Genomic DNA, 19195 nt, shown 5'->3' on the forward strand with positions numbered 1-19195 from the left:
TGTTGAAAACCCATGCACAGTAGCTACAAGTGGGCGTGCCTTCAGACCAGGAAGCAGGCCGCGCTTTACCCAATCAAATGTAGTGGGCGGGATTTACATCTCTGCGCTCATTTTCCACTGGAACCAAACCAAAACTCATTCATTATTGCGTCCTCGGAGCCGACAAAACCACGGAAAGTTAGTAACATTTTAACTTGCTCTTTCATTATAGAAACAAGTGGGCTTATAACCAAAACCATCCATGTTCTCTGGGAGAAGTGGTGTTAGTGTTCCGTGGAGAAATATTGTTAGTGGGAATGAAAACATAGGCGCACCACCGGAAGTGGAGGGCTGAGGGCAGACCAAAACCTCGGTTTCCTTCAGCACGGGTCCTCTGTACAGCTCTGCCCAGAGTCAAATGGAAATGTGAAAAACAGCAGAGGGCGCTGTTTTTCCTTTTTATTTGACGATGGGTTCCCAGATTGATATTCCATTAACAGAGGGATGGAAAGTCTTTGCATTTTAAAATGCAAAATGTTCAGAAACGTGTTTAAATGGGTTTGGCACAGCGTATCACCAAGAACTACATTTTCATTCCACTTGTCTTCAGTTAATCACTTTGTCGATGAACACCGGCCTGTCCTGGTTCAGAGAGTGTCCATGGTCAAACCCATCCTGGATCTGCTCCTTCAGGAGCGTGTTATCATCCAGGAGGGCTACAATAATGTGATGGGCAATATCACCCCTCAGGATAAGATGAGGGAGCTATACAATCTCCTTAACAGCAAAAGATCCAAAGACATTTTCTACAAAGGTCTTGAAACAAATGAGAAGGGTCTTCTTGATGAGCTGTAAGTAATACTCATGTATGTTCCTATTTAGGCCAAACATTGTATTAGTACAGGACAATGTACCTTTTCAGGCCATGATGCTTTCACTATCATTTGTCATTCTCATTTATCCTCTTTCTATTTCCAAGAGATTCACTTTAATGCCACTGTGGTGTTAACTTTGCATTAGGTGATATTCAAGAGACAAAATATGTCTTAGTTATAAACTATGAATATGATAATTGAGTAACTGACAATGTTTGGTTCTATAATGTAATGTAGGATTTGTATAGGATGGTAGATTTACTGTATATGCAGTATAGCCATTAAAGAAAAAATATGAATTTCACAACAGGAACGCTCAGCCCAGTGCAGCACAACCTGAAGGTAATAATGTCAAGTGAAAACATTTTGTTATTCATTATTTTAACACGTCATGCCGATCTTGTAATTTCCCTCAATATTAAAGGAATTTTTGTTCCTTACAGGAGTTTCGTTCCTTACAGAATTTCTGGTGAAAACACAAAAAGATACACGTCCTATTACACACTACCAAAACGAGCTTAAAACAATAGTAGAGGACCCATTTGCATGTGTACCTGACGGGACAGTCCAAAGGGAGGATAAGAAGGATTTTGAAGAATGTTACACGCGTCTCACAATCGCACATGTGGATGGCACAGAGATCAGCAGGTCACATGAGGTCGCACAGAAGGAGTGGAAGAAAGCAGGGCAGGAGATCCAACTCAGTGAAATCTTTACACACCCTTCTGGACAACACAAACGCGTGAGAACAGTGATGTCGATTGGCGAAGCAGGAGTTGGCAAAACCTTTCTCGTACACAAGTATGTCTCTGACTGGGCAACGAAAAAAGATCAAGATCCCCATCTTATATTTGTGCTCCAATTCCGCCAACTCAATTTGCTGAAGGAGCGAAAGTTTAGTTTGGCTCAGCTAATTCATGAATGCAACCCCACATATGAATGCATCTCAGAAGAAGCTCTTAATGATATCTTCACCCAGCTGCAGAAGTCAGGACAGATAAATTACGACAAGAGTCCCTGCAAAGTTCAGTTTGTCCTTGATGGTTACGATGAAAGCCACATCAACTTAGACTTCAAAAACAGTCCTGAATGCTCTAAGGACTTGTCCCAGGCCGCATCACTGGACGTTTTGCTGGTCAACCTCATCAAAGGGAGACTGCTTCGCTGTGCTCAAATATGGATAACCACACGCCCTGCAGCAGCCAAGCAGATCCCTGATAGCTTACTTGACATGGTAGTAGAGGTGAAAGGATTCACAAATGAAATGAAGGAGAAGTACATCAGGAAGAAAATCGGAGATGAGAAGCAGGCCAGCAGAATCAACTCACACGTCAAAGCATCAAAGAACCTCCATATCATGTGTGACACCCCAATCTTCTGTTCAATCATTGCCACCGTTCTGCAGGACATGTTGAAGACAGATGAGAGGGGAGAGCTTCCCAAGACCCTGGCTGAGATTTACAGCCACTTCATCTTTGTCCAGACAAAGAGGAATTGGTTAAAGCATGGTGAGAATCGACAGAAACTCACAAAGGCTGAAAAAGCAGTTCTTCTGAAGCTGGGCAGGCTGTCGTTTGAACATTTGCTGAAAGGCCGCCTCATTTTCTACGAAGAAGACCTGAAGAGATGTCAACTTGATATTAAAGAGGGTCCAGTGGACTCAGGACTGTGCACAGAGATCTTCAAACAAGACAGTAAATTCTCCCAGGAAGCTGTCTACTGCTTTGTTCATCTGAGCATCCAGGAGTTTCTGGCTGCAGTCTACCTGTTTGACTGTTTCACACAGAAGAACATGGAGGTACTGAAGGCATTCCTGAATAATGATGATTTCAACATCAACAGTTCCCTGTCTGACTTCCTGAAAGCTGCAATGGAAAATAACCTGCAGAATGAAAGTGGCCACCTGGATCTCTTTGTCCGTTTCCTTCATGGAATCTCACTGGAGTCGAACCAGAGACTGTTAGGAGGCCTGCTGGGTCAGATAGAGAACAGTCCAGAGGAGATCCAGAAAGCCATCAACAACCTGAAGAAGATGGATCCCTGCAGTGGCTCTCCTGACAGATATATCAACATCTTTCAATGTTTGATGGAGATGAAGGACCACTCAGTAAGTCAGGGGATCCAACAGTACCTGGAGTCAGGAAAGAAACTCTCTGAGATCCAGTGTTCAGCTCTGGTCAGAATGCTGCAGATGTCAGAGGAAGTTGTGGAGGTGTTGGACCTGCAGAAATGCAACACTTCAGAGCAGGGGCGACGGAACCTGTCCCCAGCTGTGAGCAACTGCAAAACAGCCAGGTTAGTAGTCATGTGATATCAACGTGTTAGAGCTCCATTCACTCACATACTACATTCATTCATTCAAAATACATTTTGAAAATAAACAAACGCATGTGCACATACATCAAAGAGAGAGAGAGAGAGAGAGAGAGAGAGAGAGAGAGAGAGAGAGAGAGAGAGAGAGAGAGAGAGAGTCATTGTGAAATTGTAGATCAAGCTCACAAAGTTATTTTAGATTGGCTATATATATATATATATATATATATATATATATATATATATATATATATATATATATATATATATATATATATATATATATATATATATATATATATATATACACTCTCAGAGTTACAGACGTGTAAGGGTCCATTTGGTTCCATGTGTACACTCTCAGAGTTACAGCCGTGTAAGGGTCCATTTGGTTCCATGTGTACACTCTCAGAGTTACAGACCTGTAAGGGTCCATTTGGTTCCAGGTGTATACTCTCAGAGTTACAGACCTGTAAGGGTCCTACCATCATACCATTAGTGAAGGGGTGTACAGAGGATGGTCTTTTAAACAATGAGCTTTGTCATTACTTAGGTTTACATGTTACTTAATACATCAATGCAAGTTCCATGCTGTAGTTTAGAGACAACTATCCATCTGTTCTTACTGACATCGTGTTAATGTTTGAAGAACAAGATAGAAGATCTTTTAGGTGCCTTTCACACCTAAGGTTTGCTTAAAAGGTTCCAATCAAGGACCAAATGTTTACATTGTTACATTTTGCATTTGCTCTGGTTAGCGTTCACACAGAACTTTGTTAAGAGAACCAAAGTATGTAAACAAATGACATGCTGTCGTACAAGCTGTTCATCTATTGACAGAACATGTATTCACTTCACTGCCATAGGGTGGAGCAACAGCAGCGTATTGTGATTGTTTTTATTATTTAATGTTTGTATTCTAATCAAATGAGAACAGAGGAAAGTTATGAGCACATTTCAGTTAAATATGTGTTAATCACGGCCGCTTATTTACTTGGCCAAACGCATGTACATTTCAGGCAGCACCACAGGTAACCTCCTTGACAGTGAACACGCCTGATCTGTTTTCTCTCTGATCTATCTCTGATTTTACATTTAATCTGTAATTACAGACTTGTTGGCTGTGGCCTCAAAAAGGAACACATTGAGATTGTGGCTTCAGCTCTCAGCTCTAATCCTTCCTATTTGAGAGAACTGGACCTTAGCGGAAACGGCTTGGAGGTTTCCGGACTGGAACTCATCTGTGCTGGACTGAAGAGTCCACACTGTTGTCTGGACATTCTCAGGTCAGACAAACGTACAATGTTTATTTTGATTTGTATCAGTTCTGTTATAGTAAGTGATTATAATGTAGTTATGATGGTGGTACTTTATTTGAAGAGTGTGGTTAAGGTTGATATCATGGTAATCCACACTGACCATAACATTGATAAGATACAGTGACTAATATATGTAGTCTTTATGCTGAGATACCACATTTAAAACTTAAACACCTCTGGTTACACTATGAGTGGTTGAATGTGTTTTGTCAGACTGTCATCCCCTATAATGGTATTTATATTAATGTTAATTCTTAATTGGTGTGAGTATTCATTGCAGTAATACAGTTTTCACCTAGATGGCCATCCTTGAAAGGTTGTTCAGGTAGAAAGTAAGTAATCCTCCATAGTGTGTCCATTATTAGTGAGTGTTTTTATCTCCTTCCTACATGAACTATCTATCTGAACTCTGTAGCTCTGAATCAGTGGTGGAAGAAGTACTCATGTTATTATTATTATTATTATTATTATTATTATTATTATTAAGTGAAAGTAGCAATACCACCATATAAAAAGACATAAAAGGCCTGTATTCAGAATGTTTCAGTTGAATGGTGCATTTATATAGCGCCTTTATCCAAGGCACTTTACAATGATTGTGCATTACATTCACCCATTCATTCGTTCACTGATGGTGAAGGAAACCATGCAAGGCACCAACCTGCTCATCGGGAGAAATTAGGGGTTCAGTGTCTTGCTCAAGGACACTTCAACACTAACTCTGGGGGAGCCCGGGATCGAACTGGGAACCTTCCAGTTGCCAAGCGGCCACTCTACCCCTGAACCACTGCCGCCCTAAAGTACTAAAGTATTGGCAGTATATAGTTAAAGTACAAACGTATTGGCAGTATATAGTTAAAGTATAAAAGTATTAGCAGTATATAGTTAAAGTACTAAAGTATTGGCAGTATATAGTTAAAATATAAAAGTATTGGCAGTATATACTTCAAGTACCAAAGTAAAATAACTCACACATTTAAAAGTTGCATAATTTGTCAAAATGTGGGTAGTCTGGCTGTAATGGACACTCTGTGGTACAGCAAGCTTTGGATTTGGAAAAAGCGTTAATTACTGAGATTAAGTCTTATTTTGGCAACACTAACTGGTAGCTCTGCGTCCTTACAGCGTGTATCTATAGGGAAGAAATGGCTGCAGGGTCCTAGTGCCCAACGATATGTTGGAACGCAAGGAACAAGTGTCGGAGGCAGAGACCCGCGATTAAAATAGTATTTAATAGTGTTTAGCAAAGTTGTCAAAATCACATTTCTGTGAAATGGTTAATTGTGAAAAATATAGCAGTGAAATATTATATAATACATATATTTTGTTCAATTGAAAAGGTTACACAATATGACTTTAGATCTTCGTGCCTCACAGGTCATTGCTTAAAGGGCAAGACCACTTTGGTAGAGGTTGTGCAGTTACCTTACCATGATGTAACTCCAAAGGAGGACAAGAAATTAAAAATAATTGCTCCGTTTATTAGAAATTGATAATTAAAAAAAATCTCCTCATTGATTTACATTGTACGGTGAAACAGCTCCAAAACAGTATAAGCGAACGCAAACAAGATGCAAGTCAATGTTTTATCTTGCATAGGATAAAATATATCAAATCATGTTATGTGCAAATATGTGTGTGTGTGTGTGTGTGTGTGTGTGTGTGTGTGTGTGTGTGTGTGTGTGTGTGTGTGTGTGTGTGTGTGTGTGTGTGTGTGTGTGTGTGTGTGTGTGTGTGTGTGCGCACGCGCTCAGTGAGAGTGTTGCAGATTGTGACTCATTCAATTAGGGATTTCATTAGAATATATTTTTTTTAAAGTTCAACTAAATGTATTGAGTCTGACCCCAACCCTGCACAGAAGACAGAAGCAGTTCAGGCTTAATGCTCAATTTATTAAAGGTAAAATTAACAATGTTCAGGGAGGGGGTTGCATGCATATCATTGTGGAATAATCCATGATTATGATGAGGGTGGAGTGTATTAATGACATGTACCTACTTATGTGGCCTTCTAGCGTCATCCAGTGGTGAATGACCGTTTGTTCAGCTAATTGTGGGAGGAATGACGTACTTCCGGTTTAGCGTGATTTAATTATATACTTTCATTAGTATTAGGTAGATTAGCGGCTTAATCCGCGCATAGAAAGTATTGTCCTAGTAGTGGGGTGATTCATGTATTTACTATCTAATTTGCTGAGGGGTATTTGCTATTTGTTATGCCTGCCAACGTGACCAAGTGTACTGCGCATGCGTCAGCTTCTCTAGCACCGGGGTTTTCAGAATAAAAGCTCAGTAAGTAAGAAGAGAGCCGCAGTGGACAGATGGTATGTAGAATAACATCCGACCTTACACGACAAACATATTTTCTCACATATATTATATCTTGTGAAGACGTTTTTCATGTCGGTAATAATTGTTGTGTTCTATGTTTTTATCTGCAGGTTTATAACCTACCATTGTAACTACCAGTATAGTGTTTAGATTAGGGTGTGAGAGTTTGTGTGTGAATGAAAAAGAAATCAAACGCCATAAAAGACACTTGTTTGAGTTGTATCCACTGGCCACGGCTCTATCGCCTTTCCAAAGGGAGATCTACGATTATACAAGGTGGGATTGATTAGATATTTGGACAATCATGCAGAAACAAACTTAGGTTCTTCCCACGTCAGGGGTTAGCAGGTTTTAAGGTGAAACAGTGCTGCCTGAAAGACAAACCACTTCATTTCTTAACGAGACAAACTGAATCAGGCCAAGTCCATGATTAAAACCTCTGCTCTGTATCACCTGTGGCTAATTAAACATATATCGTGCCAGCTGTATGTGTGTGTGTGTGTGTGTGTGTGTGTGTGTGTGTGTGTGTGTGTGTGTGTGTGTGTGTGTGTGTGTGTGTGTGTGTGTGTGTGTGTGTGTGTGTGTGTGTGTCTGTCTCATTGTCTGTTTGTTTGTTTGTTTGTCTGTCTGTCTGTCTGTCTGTCTGTCTGTCTGTCTGTCTGTCTGTCTGTCATATCAGTTATTATGGTCCTGTGTTAACTGTGCATAACTGAATAGGATGGGGTAGGTCTACGCTCCTGTGTTTTAATATCAGTTATTATGGTGGTACTTGGAGAGCCAGATATTTTCTGAGGTGGTACCTGGTGTGTGCTCTATAGCAGTGGTATGACCCCCAAAATGAACTATTATTTGGCTACGGACCCTCTTCTGAAAATAAATAGAATAAGAAGTCAAGTCTCCTCATCAGCTATTCTACAATGAAAACAAACTATACCAAATGAGAAATGGATCATACCATTAGTGAATGGGTGTACAGAGGATGGTCTTTTAAACAATGAGCTTACTTAGGTTTACAAGTTACTTAATACATCAATGCAAGTTCCATGCTGTAGTTTAGAGACAACTTTCCATCTGTTCTTACTGACATCGTGTTAATGTCTGAAGAACCAGTTAGAAGATATTTTAGGTGCCTTTCACACCTAAGGTTTGCTTAAAAGGTTCCGATCAAGGACCAAATGTTTACATTGTTACATTTTGCATTTGCTCTGGTTAGCGTTCACACAGAACTTTGTTAAGAGAACCAAAGTATGTAAACAAATGACATGCTGTCGTACAAGCTGTTCATCTATTGACAGAACATGTATTCACTTCACTGCCATAGGGTGGAGCAACAGCAGCGTATTGTGATTGTTTTTATTATTTAATGTTTGTATTCTAATCAAATGAGAACAGAGGAAAGTTATGAGCACATTTCAGTTAAATATGTGTTAATCACGGCCGCTTATTTACTTGGCCAAACGCATGTACATTTCAGGCAGCACCACAGGTAGTCTGGGAGGGTTAGCGTCGGAGCTTGGACAGCAGGGGCGCGGCCACTGCGTTGTGATTCAAATCAACAGCCAATGAAGAAAAGGGGGCGGGATCCACATGCAGTGGGTGATGCATCTAAATAGGATCGACGGGAAGCAATTTCCCCTTGAGAAATTTCGGCCGCCATTGTTGTGTACTGCTGTTTGCCTCTCGTCGGACTTTTTAGACGAGTTGCACAGCTCTCAGACCGGTAAGAGGCGTGTCCGCTCAGATTCAGAGCGTGACGTACATCCCGCCCACAAATACCAGGGCTGTGGCCCAGAAGTTCCTCGCCAGAGCTGGCGAAAACTTCTGGGAACTCAGATTACACCACAGGTAACCTCCTTGACAGTGAACACGCCTGATCTGTTTTCTCTCTGATCTATCTCTGATTTTACATTTAATCTGTAATTACAGACTTGTTGGCTGTGGCCTCAAAAAGGAACACATTGAGATTGTGGCTTCAGCTCTCAGCTCTAATCCTTCCCATTTGAGAGAACTGGACCTTAGCGGAAACGGCTTGGAGGTTTCCGGACTGGAACTCATCTGTGCTGGACTGAAGAGTCCACACTGTTGTCTGGACATTCTCAGGTCAGACAAACGTACAATGTTTATTTTGATTTGTATCAGTTCTGTTATAGTAAGTGATTATAATGTAGTTATGATGGTGGTTCTTTATTTGAAGAGTGTGGTTAAGGTTGAAATCATGGTAATCCACACTGACCATAATCTTGATAAGTGACTAATATGTAGTCTTTATGCTGAGATACCACATTTAAAACCTAAACACCTCTGGTTACACTATGAGTGGTTGAATGTGTTTTGTCAGACTGTCATCCCCTAGTTTTGAATGGTATTTATATTAATGTTAATTCTTAAGTCTTCTTAAGTCTCATTCACTCATATAACTCACACATTTGTGGGTGTTTGACTTATGAAGTTACCTTGCCATGATTTAAAAAATGCTCCTCATTGACTTACATTGTACGGTGGAACAGCTCTGTCATTATTTTAGCACATAAACAAACACAAACAAAGCTGATTCAGACAATATCACCAAACCCAGTACTGTTTTTTTTTTATATATAAAAAATGATATGACTTACTATAAAATGCACAACTCAACTGCCTTGTTTGTGCACACTATGCATGTCTGGATAAACAGCGTTATTTAATCCAAAACGACTATATTACGTGCTTGATGCTAAACAGAAGGTGAATTGATAGCCATTAAAATATGTTATTTATTGATTGACTAAACGATATTTACATTAGATATTTTCTTTCCAGCTCTTGGGTCAGTAGTCCAAAAACCTTGACAGTCGATCAAGACCAGTTCCTCTAATAGATGTTATCAAAACCAGTTCCTCTAATAGATGCAATCTTCTCTCTCTCTCTCTCTCTCTCTCTCTCTCTCTCTCTCTCTCTCTCTCTCTCTCTCTCTCTCTCTCTCTCTCTCTCTCTCTATCTATCTCTGATTGGATTCTTCATTTAGACTGAAGAACTGCTGGTTGTCAGAGAGATGCCATGAAGTTCTGGCCTCAGCTCTAACTTCTAATCCCTCCCTCCATCTGAGAGAATTGGACGTGAGTCTAAACATGGTTGAGTCTGGAATGAAGATGCTGCTCTCTCTCTCTGGGCTGAAGAATCTCACGTGAGTACACATGGGGCCCTACTTTCTGAGAGAACCCGCAACCCGCTATTTGTGGGAAATTGTGTATGTGGGGGCGTCACCCATTGCTATTTTACTATGTTCTGTCATGTGCAACGCTGCCTCTAAACACCTGCGCTACACGCTAGATTATTCACAGATGGGGTTTGGGCGTTACATCAATCAACCACTATGCACACCAAAGTCTTTGTAGTGGTGTCGGCCCACAGCAGAAGAATCCAATTAACTATTCTTCAAGAGACATAAAGGTGGCCGCACACACTTTATGTCACACAAAGACTAGTTATTTTGTTACATTTAAAATAATCAGAGTATCGGTTTAAGACCAAGGTCACGCTATATGCACGCAAACGCAGTGCTATGCTCTGTGCTTGCATTTAAGTGACTAGATAAAGACTAGATAAAAACCCTAACATCACATTGAAAGGAGAGATATCCAACACAGTGCTTAGCCGTCAGAATCACTATAGCCTTTGTCTAATCATGTCTCATGTTCAACATCTCTCTGTGATGTACACAAATAAATGCCCCCCATCCCCCCTCTCTCTATGTCTCTGTGCAGAAAGGTCCTAGGTTTACATTCCAAGCTGTAGCATTTGATTGCCTTGAAATATATCAAATTTCATAGAAAGAACACAGAATTAACACCCACATTCTGCTAAAATTCACTAACACACCAGCGATGGAAGAAGTACTAGCATTTTCTGCTAAAACAAGCAACCAGTATACCTAGCGCTAAGGCAAAAGTGCAATATATCAGCGACAAAATAGCAAAATCAAATGAGCAAGAGCTAAAACAAATGAGTGTATCGAATAAACAAGATCCAATAAAACAAGAGCTTGTAGAACTAGTTAACAACAAGTAGGCCAGGCAAAGAGGAAGGGTAGTGTTTCCTGAGGTGGGTTTTCAGCCTGCGGTGAAAGATGGGCAGTGACGCTGCTGTCCTGACATCAGTGACTCTGCTGTCCTGACATCAGTGACTCTGCTGTCCTGACATCAGTGGGAAGTTCATTCCACCACTGTGGGGCCAGAACAGAAAAAAAGTCTTGACCGTGTAGCTACAAGGACATAGCCTATCGGGAGGTCCTCCAGGGGGCCGGCAGTGAGTTTGTCAGGATGAGCTGCCTGGTCAGGATAATGCTAGGAGAAACACTGTCATGTCAGGTAGTGGACACGTTGTGTTAGACAGACATTGATGCATTGTTGTTGTTCTACTTCCTTCAGAGTGAAACATGGTGGAGAAGATCGGTTCAATCCTCATCTCATTAAAGGATGTGAGTATCTGTCGATATTGACATTGTATACATAGTTTTTTAAGGCAGATTCACACCTACTGTATTGTTTGGTAGACTCTGTGATTCAGGGGTGTAGTTGGACATCAAGAAACTCACCGTCATTGTCTTGTCTTCCATGGGACAGTAACTATGAAGCTGGATTCAGGGGTCAATGAGGTAACTTCAGGTGAAGCCCTGTTTCAGGGTTACAAGGTAGTCGTTCACTTCTTACCGGGTACATCACCATGGTAACATACTGCATGCAACAGATTAACACATACTACCGTCTACTGACCAATCAATTTTCTTTGGATTACTATGGAGCTATAGTTATATCTGTCAGCTTGCTGAGCTGTGGATCAAAGCCATTTAAAACCATTTAAAACCACTACCCAAAATCCAATGTCCAAAAGAACATAAGGATTATAGACCCATAGCTCTCACTTCAGTGATCATGAAATCACTGGAAAGAATACTGTTGCAACATCTTGTAAGTATAACTAAAGACAAATTTGACCCCTGTCAGTTTGCTTATAAGAAAGGTTGCGGTACAGAGGATGCGGTTGTCACACTGGTCCACTTCATTACAAAACACCTAGATAAGTCTAATAAGAATTATGCAAGGGTGCTGTTCTTAGACTTCTCTTCAGCTTTCAATACAATACAGTCTGATATTCTGGTGTCAAAGATGGTGCAGTTGCAACTGAATCCATACTTAATTCACTGGTATGCTTCCTTCCTTACTAACAGAGTACAGAGGGTGAAAGTGAACAAAACCCTCTCCGCAGCATTAACTACTAATGTTGGTGCTCCCCAGGGTTGCGTAAGCTCAGCTGTACTTTTCACCCTTTATACTGACAGCTGTCGTACTGAGGAATGTCTGTCTGAATGTCGCACTGACAAAACAGACCAATACATTCTAAAGTACTCTGACGATACAGTTTTGATTTCCCTTTTGGATAGTTCCAGTGATCCTGGACTGCACCAACACAGAGTAAATAAGGTGGTGGAGTGGAGCGATAACAACGCTCTTATCATTAACACAAAAAAGACAGAGGAGATTGTTTTTGGTGCCCCACTAGAGATACACAGATCCCCCATAACTATTCATAGTGAACAGATCAACCAGGTATGTTCGTATATATACCTAGGAGTAGTAATTGACCACCTTCTGTCATGGAAAGAACAGATTGAATCAGTGGGTAAGAAGACAAAGCAAAGAGTCTATTTCCTTCGCCGTTTGCGATCTTTTGGTGCCAGTAGACAGATTCTTCTTTTGTTTTTCACTTCTGTTATAATGAGTGTTCTTCAGTACTGTAGTACCACCTGGTATGGATGTCTGTCTGTAGCCTTAAAGTCACAACTGCTGCAGCAACTGAACATTTGTTCAAAGATTGTTGGACAGCCACTTCAGAGGCTCTATACAACTACGTATAATGATAGTATGATAAGGTTGGCAAGGAATATCACTTCCAACACTAGCCATGCTTTGTATGGAGAATATAGGTTGCTGCCTTCAGGAAGGAGATACAGTGTTCCTACATACAATAAGGTCAAACTGAAGAGGTCCTTTGTCCATCAGACGACACTGAGGCTTAATCAGGATTTATAGGCCAAGGGTAGGCTGAGAGGTGGACATTGCTCTTGTCTTTGTATGTCTTTATGTATGTATTTTGTATTGTGTTTTGTTTTTCTTGTGTCATGTCAAATGTGTGAACTGTTTATTGTTGCATACATGGCTGCTGGGTCGCAAGACAAATTTCAGTGTGAACTGACAATAAAGTATTATCGTATCGTATTATCGTATTTCATTTTGCTTTTGTACCCATGTCCGGGGATGCACACAACTTGGTGCGCACCAAATAAATGGTCCCGTCATGGTCCCGTCGTCGGAGCAGGGGGGGGATTCAGCACAGAGTTTTGTGAACGGGGGGGGTGCGCACCTGGGCACCAGTTATACAAGCAGAGATTGATTGCAGGCTATTTGTTGTACAGTAGCTATGAAACAAATAATACGGGTTATAATTTTCTTCTTTCTCACGACAACTTCACTGCTCATCATTACATATACAACACTTAATCATTCATCTAATTGAGTTTAATAACAAGATAACATTTTGTACAAGGCAGTGGTGTTAAACTGGTTTCGGGATGCGGGCTGCAACCAGTTGTGCGGTCGTGCATGTGGGCGTTTACTTAGCTGTCACTTGGCTTAGTTTTTTGCCTGTTGTCTCAGTCACTGCTATAACTTTACAACATTTGTATATTACTAGAGGTCCGGCCCGCTAGCCGTGCACGGGGCTCTAGCGAGGGCTCGCTTATTTTGGGGTACCAAAATCGTGGGATAAACATTTCGTCCGCGGACCCCCTGGGAGTCTTGGGACCCCCAAAAACGGTTATGGCCGTTTTTGGAAAAAAATATGAAAAATCCTTCACAGCACCAGGAGATATCATTTTACGAAGATTTAGACTCCAATCCACTTCCTTCCTAGTTAACTTATGACTTCAAAAGCCTGTATAATTTTCGGCTCCTGTGTACTTTTTGTTTTTACTATGTATTTTCGACTATTTTCAACTGGCTGCAACTATGGAACGGATTACCGAATGTTTTTAATCTTTTTCCCCCGATTGTACGAGACCTCTATGTGTGTAATGAGGGGATCACCGTCACTGAAAATATTTTGTGACAAAGGTTCAAATATGGTTAAAAATCCAGGCACTCAACGTACATTTTTTGAAAACACCCCTTGCACTCAATGTGTTAATAGGCAACAGGATATATCATGAGAGGTGATACATACAATACAATCAAACTCAGTTAGGACTAACTCAGTTTCCCAGCTAGCAACTGAGCGTGACCGCTGACGTCAGGCTGGTAGTTTGGGGGCGTGCCGAAGACCGACAACACTGGTCTGTCCCCACGCTGGTGGGGTCTCGCTCATTGAAATGCGTGGCGATGTGTCGTGAGCGTCTATTGTCACACCAGTGTGACGCTGTCCATGAATGCATAGCTCTACTCAATGTAGATTAGACCACATTAGCATGAGGAAAGTGTCAGAGTGTCTCTTCTAGAATTTCTCTAGACTTTCTCTGTCAAAAATATATTTGTGACATCAACATTTTAGGAAAGCATTTGTATGGATACTTGTTACTTAACACTTGAATCCTTGTCAGAGGATGTTTTCTGGCAGAGTGCAAGTTTAGATGTAAAAAAAGAAAAAAAAAGAAACCAGATCAAAACATTGTATGCATTTCAAATAAATCCTTTAAGAATATTTTCACCCAACTTTTTTAAATTAGTGTGTTAATAAGAAATGTTTAATGGTAATGGTAATTTGATACCATTTGTAATTTTTGCCATTTCCCCCCCTAAACCTGAAGCCATTTGTAATTGTGTATATTTATGTTATTTAGTGTTCAAAACAAAATAAGGTGACCTCAGTAATGATACTGATAATAGTACTACTGAATAATTCCAAGGATTAATTGTTTTGTTTTGGCCATGTTGTTGTTATTATTCTTATTCTGTTGCTATTATATTTATTCCTTGCATTGTTAATTCTAATTTAGAGGTGATGTATTTGCTTATTTAAAACAAAATATATATAATGAAGTGTCTTATTATTATTATTATTATTATTACCCTTATTAGTATGTACAGCAGGGACTCATAATACATACTCTGGTAATAATAAGGGTAATAATAATAATAATAAGGGTAATAATAATAAGGGTAATAATAATAATACTAGTAATAAATCTTCCTCTTATGCTACTGGGGAATGGCTTTTTCCCTACTTTAAAACATGACATGGTTGAAACATGGACTTCATTTACTCTGGTCATACAATATAATCATGCACATGTTCAAATTAAATAGTACATTTTTGTTAAAAAATAAAGGGACTATGTTCTCTAGCGGAGGGCTACTCAGACGGAGGTCTACACATGCGGAGTAATATTCGTCACACAGCAGTGTCAACAGCACTCCTCCAACCCTCTCTCTCAACGCGGAAGGTGGACCTTTTTAACTGCATTGAACGGTCGGCAGTAACTCCAGCCCAGAGCTTGCAAACAAAGTTATTTTTCCAAGCCAAGAGGTGAGTTTCAGCTTTTAAGTGTCTTTATGTATATGTCAATTCACTTTTTAAGCCAGTAATAATAGTTTTATTCAATCCTATTTTAGGTTTTTGCTTGGTGCACGGCCCATCCCCCACTCCCCTCTGAAAACACAGGGAGAATTTTTTTTCAAACAAACAAGTTGCTTGTTTGCTCTGAATTAATGAATTCATGCTAAGATATGTATTAATTATCTTTGATGAAGGATTTGATGACGATAATTACTTTCATTGATAGCTTGTTGTATATTAGAAATGGCGCGGAGATTGGATTTGGCTTATGTGTCTTTGTGTGTGCGCGCGCGCGTTGTAGACGACACAACATAATGTAGTTGGTTTAGCTGTTTAATTGTCTTATAAAGGATGTAATGACGATATTTACTTGCACTTGCTTGTTGTAGACTAAACGGCGCAAAACTGTTTGGAGTTTGCGTGTGTGTGTGTGTGTGTGTGTGTGTGTGTGTGTGTGTGTGTGTGTGTGTGTGTGTGTGTGTGTGTGTGTGGGACGGTGTGCCCGTACACACACACACACACTCTTCAATCTGCTCTTTTCATTCTCTCTTTGCACTCTTTTCTTTAAGTCTTTTTACGTTTTCTATCATTATTCTATTGTTGTTATTAGCTATGCTGCTGCATTGTCTGAAGGAAGCCAAACCAAAATACGTTTTACTCTTATGAACCTGTACACAAGATCTAACAAAGTATAACCTTTAACCCTTTATCTGTGGAACAACAAAATGGCCATCACCCTTAAGTTGTGTAAAATATTAGTCCAATTTAGAATCCATTTATCTAGTTGTAATTCTAGTCTTGTTCAGTGCATACTGTTCCTTGTTCATATTGATTAAATCAGGTTTGCCAGTAAGACTTTGATAGGATTTGATAGAATCCTATCACAGTGAATTTTGAGCTGGTAGATCATATTCTTGCGTCCAGTTTACAGAGAGGGTTTAAGTGTTTAATGTGTGTTTTCTCTGTCCTCCTGTCTGTTAGGCCTGTAACATCTGTATGGCGTTAGGGGGTCCTTTTAGCTACAAAGGCCCTGGGGTAGGGCCTGTCTCCAGGGCAGAGTCGTGGGGAGACTGGCCCAGTGCGGACACCAGTACCACCTCCACTGTCTGGTGGCCATGAACAACAACGGCAATAAGGACAGCAGGTCCTCATAGGAGCACACCCGCCTACTCATAAATACACTGTTTTATCATCACTGCAACAAGACTGGTGGAGGTTTCAAGTTTAGGTGGTAAACTTTAAACTCCTCTCGTCTCTTCCAGCCTTCAGTGTCCAACCTGTAAGACCATCTACAGTGTGAAGACAGGCAACCAGCCAGCAGGGAAGATGGAGTACCACATCATCTCCCACTCTTTACCAGGACACCCAGACCGCAAAACCATACGCATCATCTACAACACAATTCAGGTACGACACAGACCAATGTGTGATTCCCCTCGATGCTTTTGACCGATCCGCATCCCTTTGGTATGAAACAGTGTTAAGGATACTTCCCCTAGAGAACTTTACATACACCCTACATTCTTATTCATTAATGTAGTGGTTCCAGGTTGTGAGGAAATGTGATGGATCCTGTACATTTTAGTGTATGTATTCTGTTTTCTTTTTTGTCTTCTAATCTAGTTCATTTAGGTTGGTGTAGTATTTTTTCTTTTGTATGTATTTTAGTATTGTTACGTGTGTTATTGAATGTTAGTTTGTTCACAAAACCACAACAATTAGGTTGTCTGAGCAGAGATGATCTTGGTGTATGACTCTGTGTACTGTGGCCGGAACCAAATAAATTGCAAAAGGAAAATGAAATGAAAAAAAAAGTTTAGACTTTGATGATGATAAATTAATTGATGACCCCTCTCTCTCCCTGACCAGGGACCTGAGCACCCGAACCCAGGCAAGCCCTACACAGCCAGAGGCTTTCCTCGACACTGCTACCTCCCCGACAGCAAGAAAGGCCGCAAGGTACCCACTATCCACCCTCCAAATGCACCAACTAGGACTGTACGAGTCAGCATCATATTATATTGATGTCAGAATTATATTTTCTGATTTTAGTTTAGTCTGCAATGAAGTTTACCAAGTCTAGAGGGTTTAAGTGGTCAATATAACATGTTTTCTCTGTTTCAGCTGCTGTCTTATTGGTGTGGTGTTGCTGTTCTGACCGTCTGAATGACCCGGACCCTCGCTTTCTAACCTGTTGATGGAAATCTACTCATCACTCCCAAAGACCATCTTGTTACGGTAATGTTTCATTGAGGATGTGTTGTTAAAATGTTTCACATTTAGTCAAGAAAAGACTGGGATCCCTGCATCATTTCCAGGGGGTGTACTTGTTCATCAAGCTGCCTCACGGTACAGAAATAGGAGATGGCCTATGGCAAAAGTGGTTAATATGTGTTTTCTCTGCTTTTCAGCTGTTGGTGTATAATGGTTGCTGTTCCGGACCATCTGAATGTCTACACACTCCTTGCTGCCTACTGAATGAAAGCTGCTCTGCTCATCACTTCACTCCAAGAACTTTCTTGTTTTGGATCAAATCGAAGAGTCCAAAACTCAATTAATAGACCAAAGGTTTTATCAGCCAAGTATAATGTTCAATATAATGATGTTTAGGTCTTAATTTAGTTTTAGGAAATACTTCTAAAAGCAATTGTCTGTGGTCAGAGATTTTTGTTTGTAGGTAGCACAGGGTTTCAGTTGGTATCCAGCATGTGAGAGTGCACCCAAGTTCTTTGCGGCCACAGACAAAACAGTAACTTTGATGTAAGACCAAAGACTTTGAACAAATACACCAGTGTTGTCCAATATCTGAATGTCTCTAATCAGAGGCTCCAAAACTTTGCTGTAACCATATTGTTTTATGTGTACAGTTTTGCACAATACAGCTACATAAATTGAAGTTAATGTTGACCTGTGACCTCGACCTGTGGCCCATACAGTGTTAAAATGAATTACCATTATTTTGTTAAAGGACGACTTCACCGCTTTTCAACCTATCTTCATATAATTGGTCCTCACTAATACTCATGATAAAATGGTACAATTTTTTTCTACTCGGCCTGTGTCTCAGAGGAGGGCTGTGGACAGTTCAGAGTCCCGTCTACCAGTGACATCATCGTTAGGCATGATTTTTTTTTTCCAACAAGATTTCACTTTTTTATTTAGATTTGTATTAACACGAGAACAATGGCTTCTTTTATTGCATTGCAACTTTCCAGGAATAGAAAGCCTGCAGTTTCTATTAGCTTGGATTCCCCATTGATGATGTCACTGGTAGACGGGACTCTGGACTGTCCACAGCCCTCCTATGAGACACAGACCGAGTAGAAAAAAATGGTACCATTTTATCATGAGTATTAGAGAGGACCAATTATATGAAGATAGGTTGAAAAGCGGTGAAGTCGTCCTTTAAAGGCATTCTGAATGGTGTAGGTATGTGTGACTCATGTGTTAAAAAATATATTATATATTGATATTAAGACCCTTAAGTTGAATCAAATGATTTTTTTTTACTATGCATCAATTCTTAAAAACAAGATCTTTTTATGGTGTTGATGCCCATGTTCAAGCAGAAGAATGGAGTTCAAATACATTTTATTTTTCAACAGAATGTAATAATTCAGTGATTTATTCCTTGATTTGAAATGGCAAGTTCTATACATGGATAAGTTATTTTAACTTGAAGCTGTGAGTTATAATGATATAGAAATATATGTTTGTTCAACGAGGTAAGGAAATAATAATAATGATTATTATTATATTTGCATTGATAATATAGAATTATTAAGTTCAATCA

The 19195-nt window shown here is 40.1% G+C and overlaps 2 protein-coding genes across 3 annotated transcripts in view; both read left to right on the forward strand.

The window, feature by feature from the left end:
- The window catches only part of LOC311043906 (nucleotide-binding oligomerization domain-containing protein 1-like), a gene marked incomplete at its 3' end in the record, with an annotated part of 78137 nt that overhangs the window by 41876 nt on the left and 17066 nt on the right, over positions 1-19195 (forward strand). The window contains exons 6-11 of the mRNA XM_084055330.1: positions 590-793; positions 1298-3149; positions 4280-4453; positions 8743-8916; positions 9821-9979; positions 11223-11272. Of these exons, the coding sequence (XP_083911456.1) occupies positions 590-793; positions 1298-3149; positions 4280-4453; positions 8743-8916; positions 9821-9979; positions 11223-11272 (2613 nt within the window). The remainder of the gene's footprint in view (positions 1-589; positions 794-1297; positions 3150-4279; positions 4454-8742; positions 8917-9820; positions 9980-11222; positions 11273-19195) is intronic.
- LOC311043898 (E3 ubiquitin-protein ligase DTX4-like) lies at positions 16162-18364 on the forward strand. 2 transcript variants are annotated; one of them, XM_084055319.1, is made up of 5 exons: positions 16162-16546; positions 16665-16809; positions 17272-17428; positions 17527-17640; positions 17814-18364. In XM_084055319.1, the coding sequence occupies exons 1-3, from the start codon at positions 16518-16520 to the stop codon at positions 17425-17427; spliced, it is 330 nt and encodes a 109-aa protein (XP_083911445.1). In that variant the 5' UTR covers positions 16162-16517; the 3' UTR covers position 17428; positions 17527-17640; positions 17814-18364. The 2 variants fall into 2 exon arrangements, with proteins under 2 accessions (XP_083911445.1, XP_083911446.1); XM_084055320.1 differs by having other exon boundaries at positions 17272-17361; positions 17527-17634.

The sequence above is a fragment of the Gymnoscopelus microlampas genome, assembly GCF_963454915.1.
Source record: "Gymnoscopelus microlampas genome assembly, chromosome: 4".
NCBI lineage: Eukaryota > Metazoa > Chordata > Actinopteri > Myctophiformes > Myctophidae > Gymnoscopelus > Gymnoscopelus microlampas.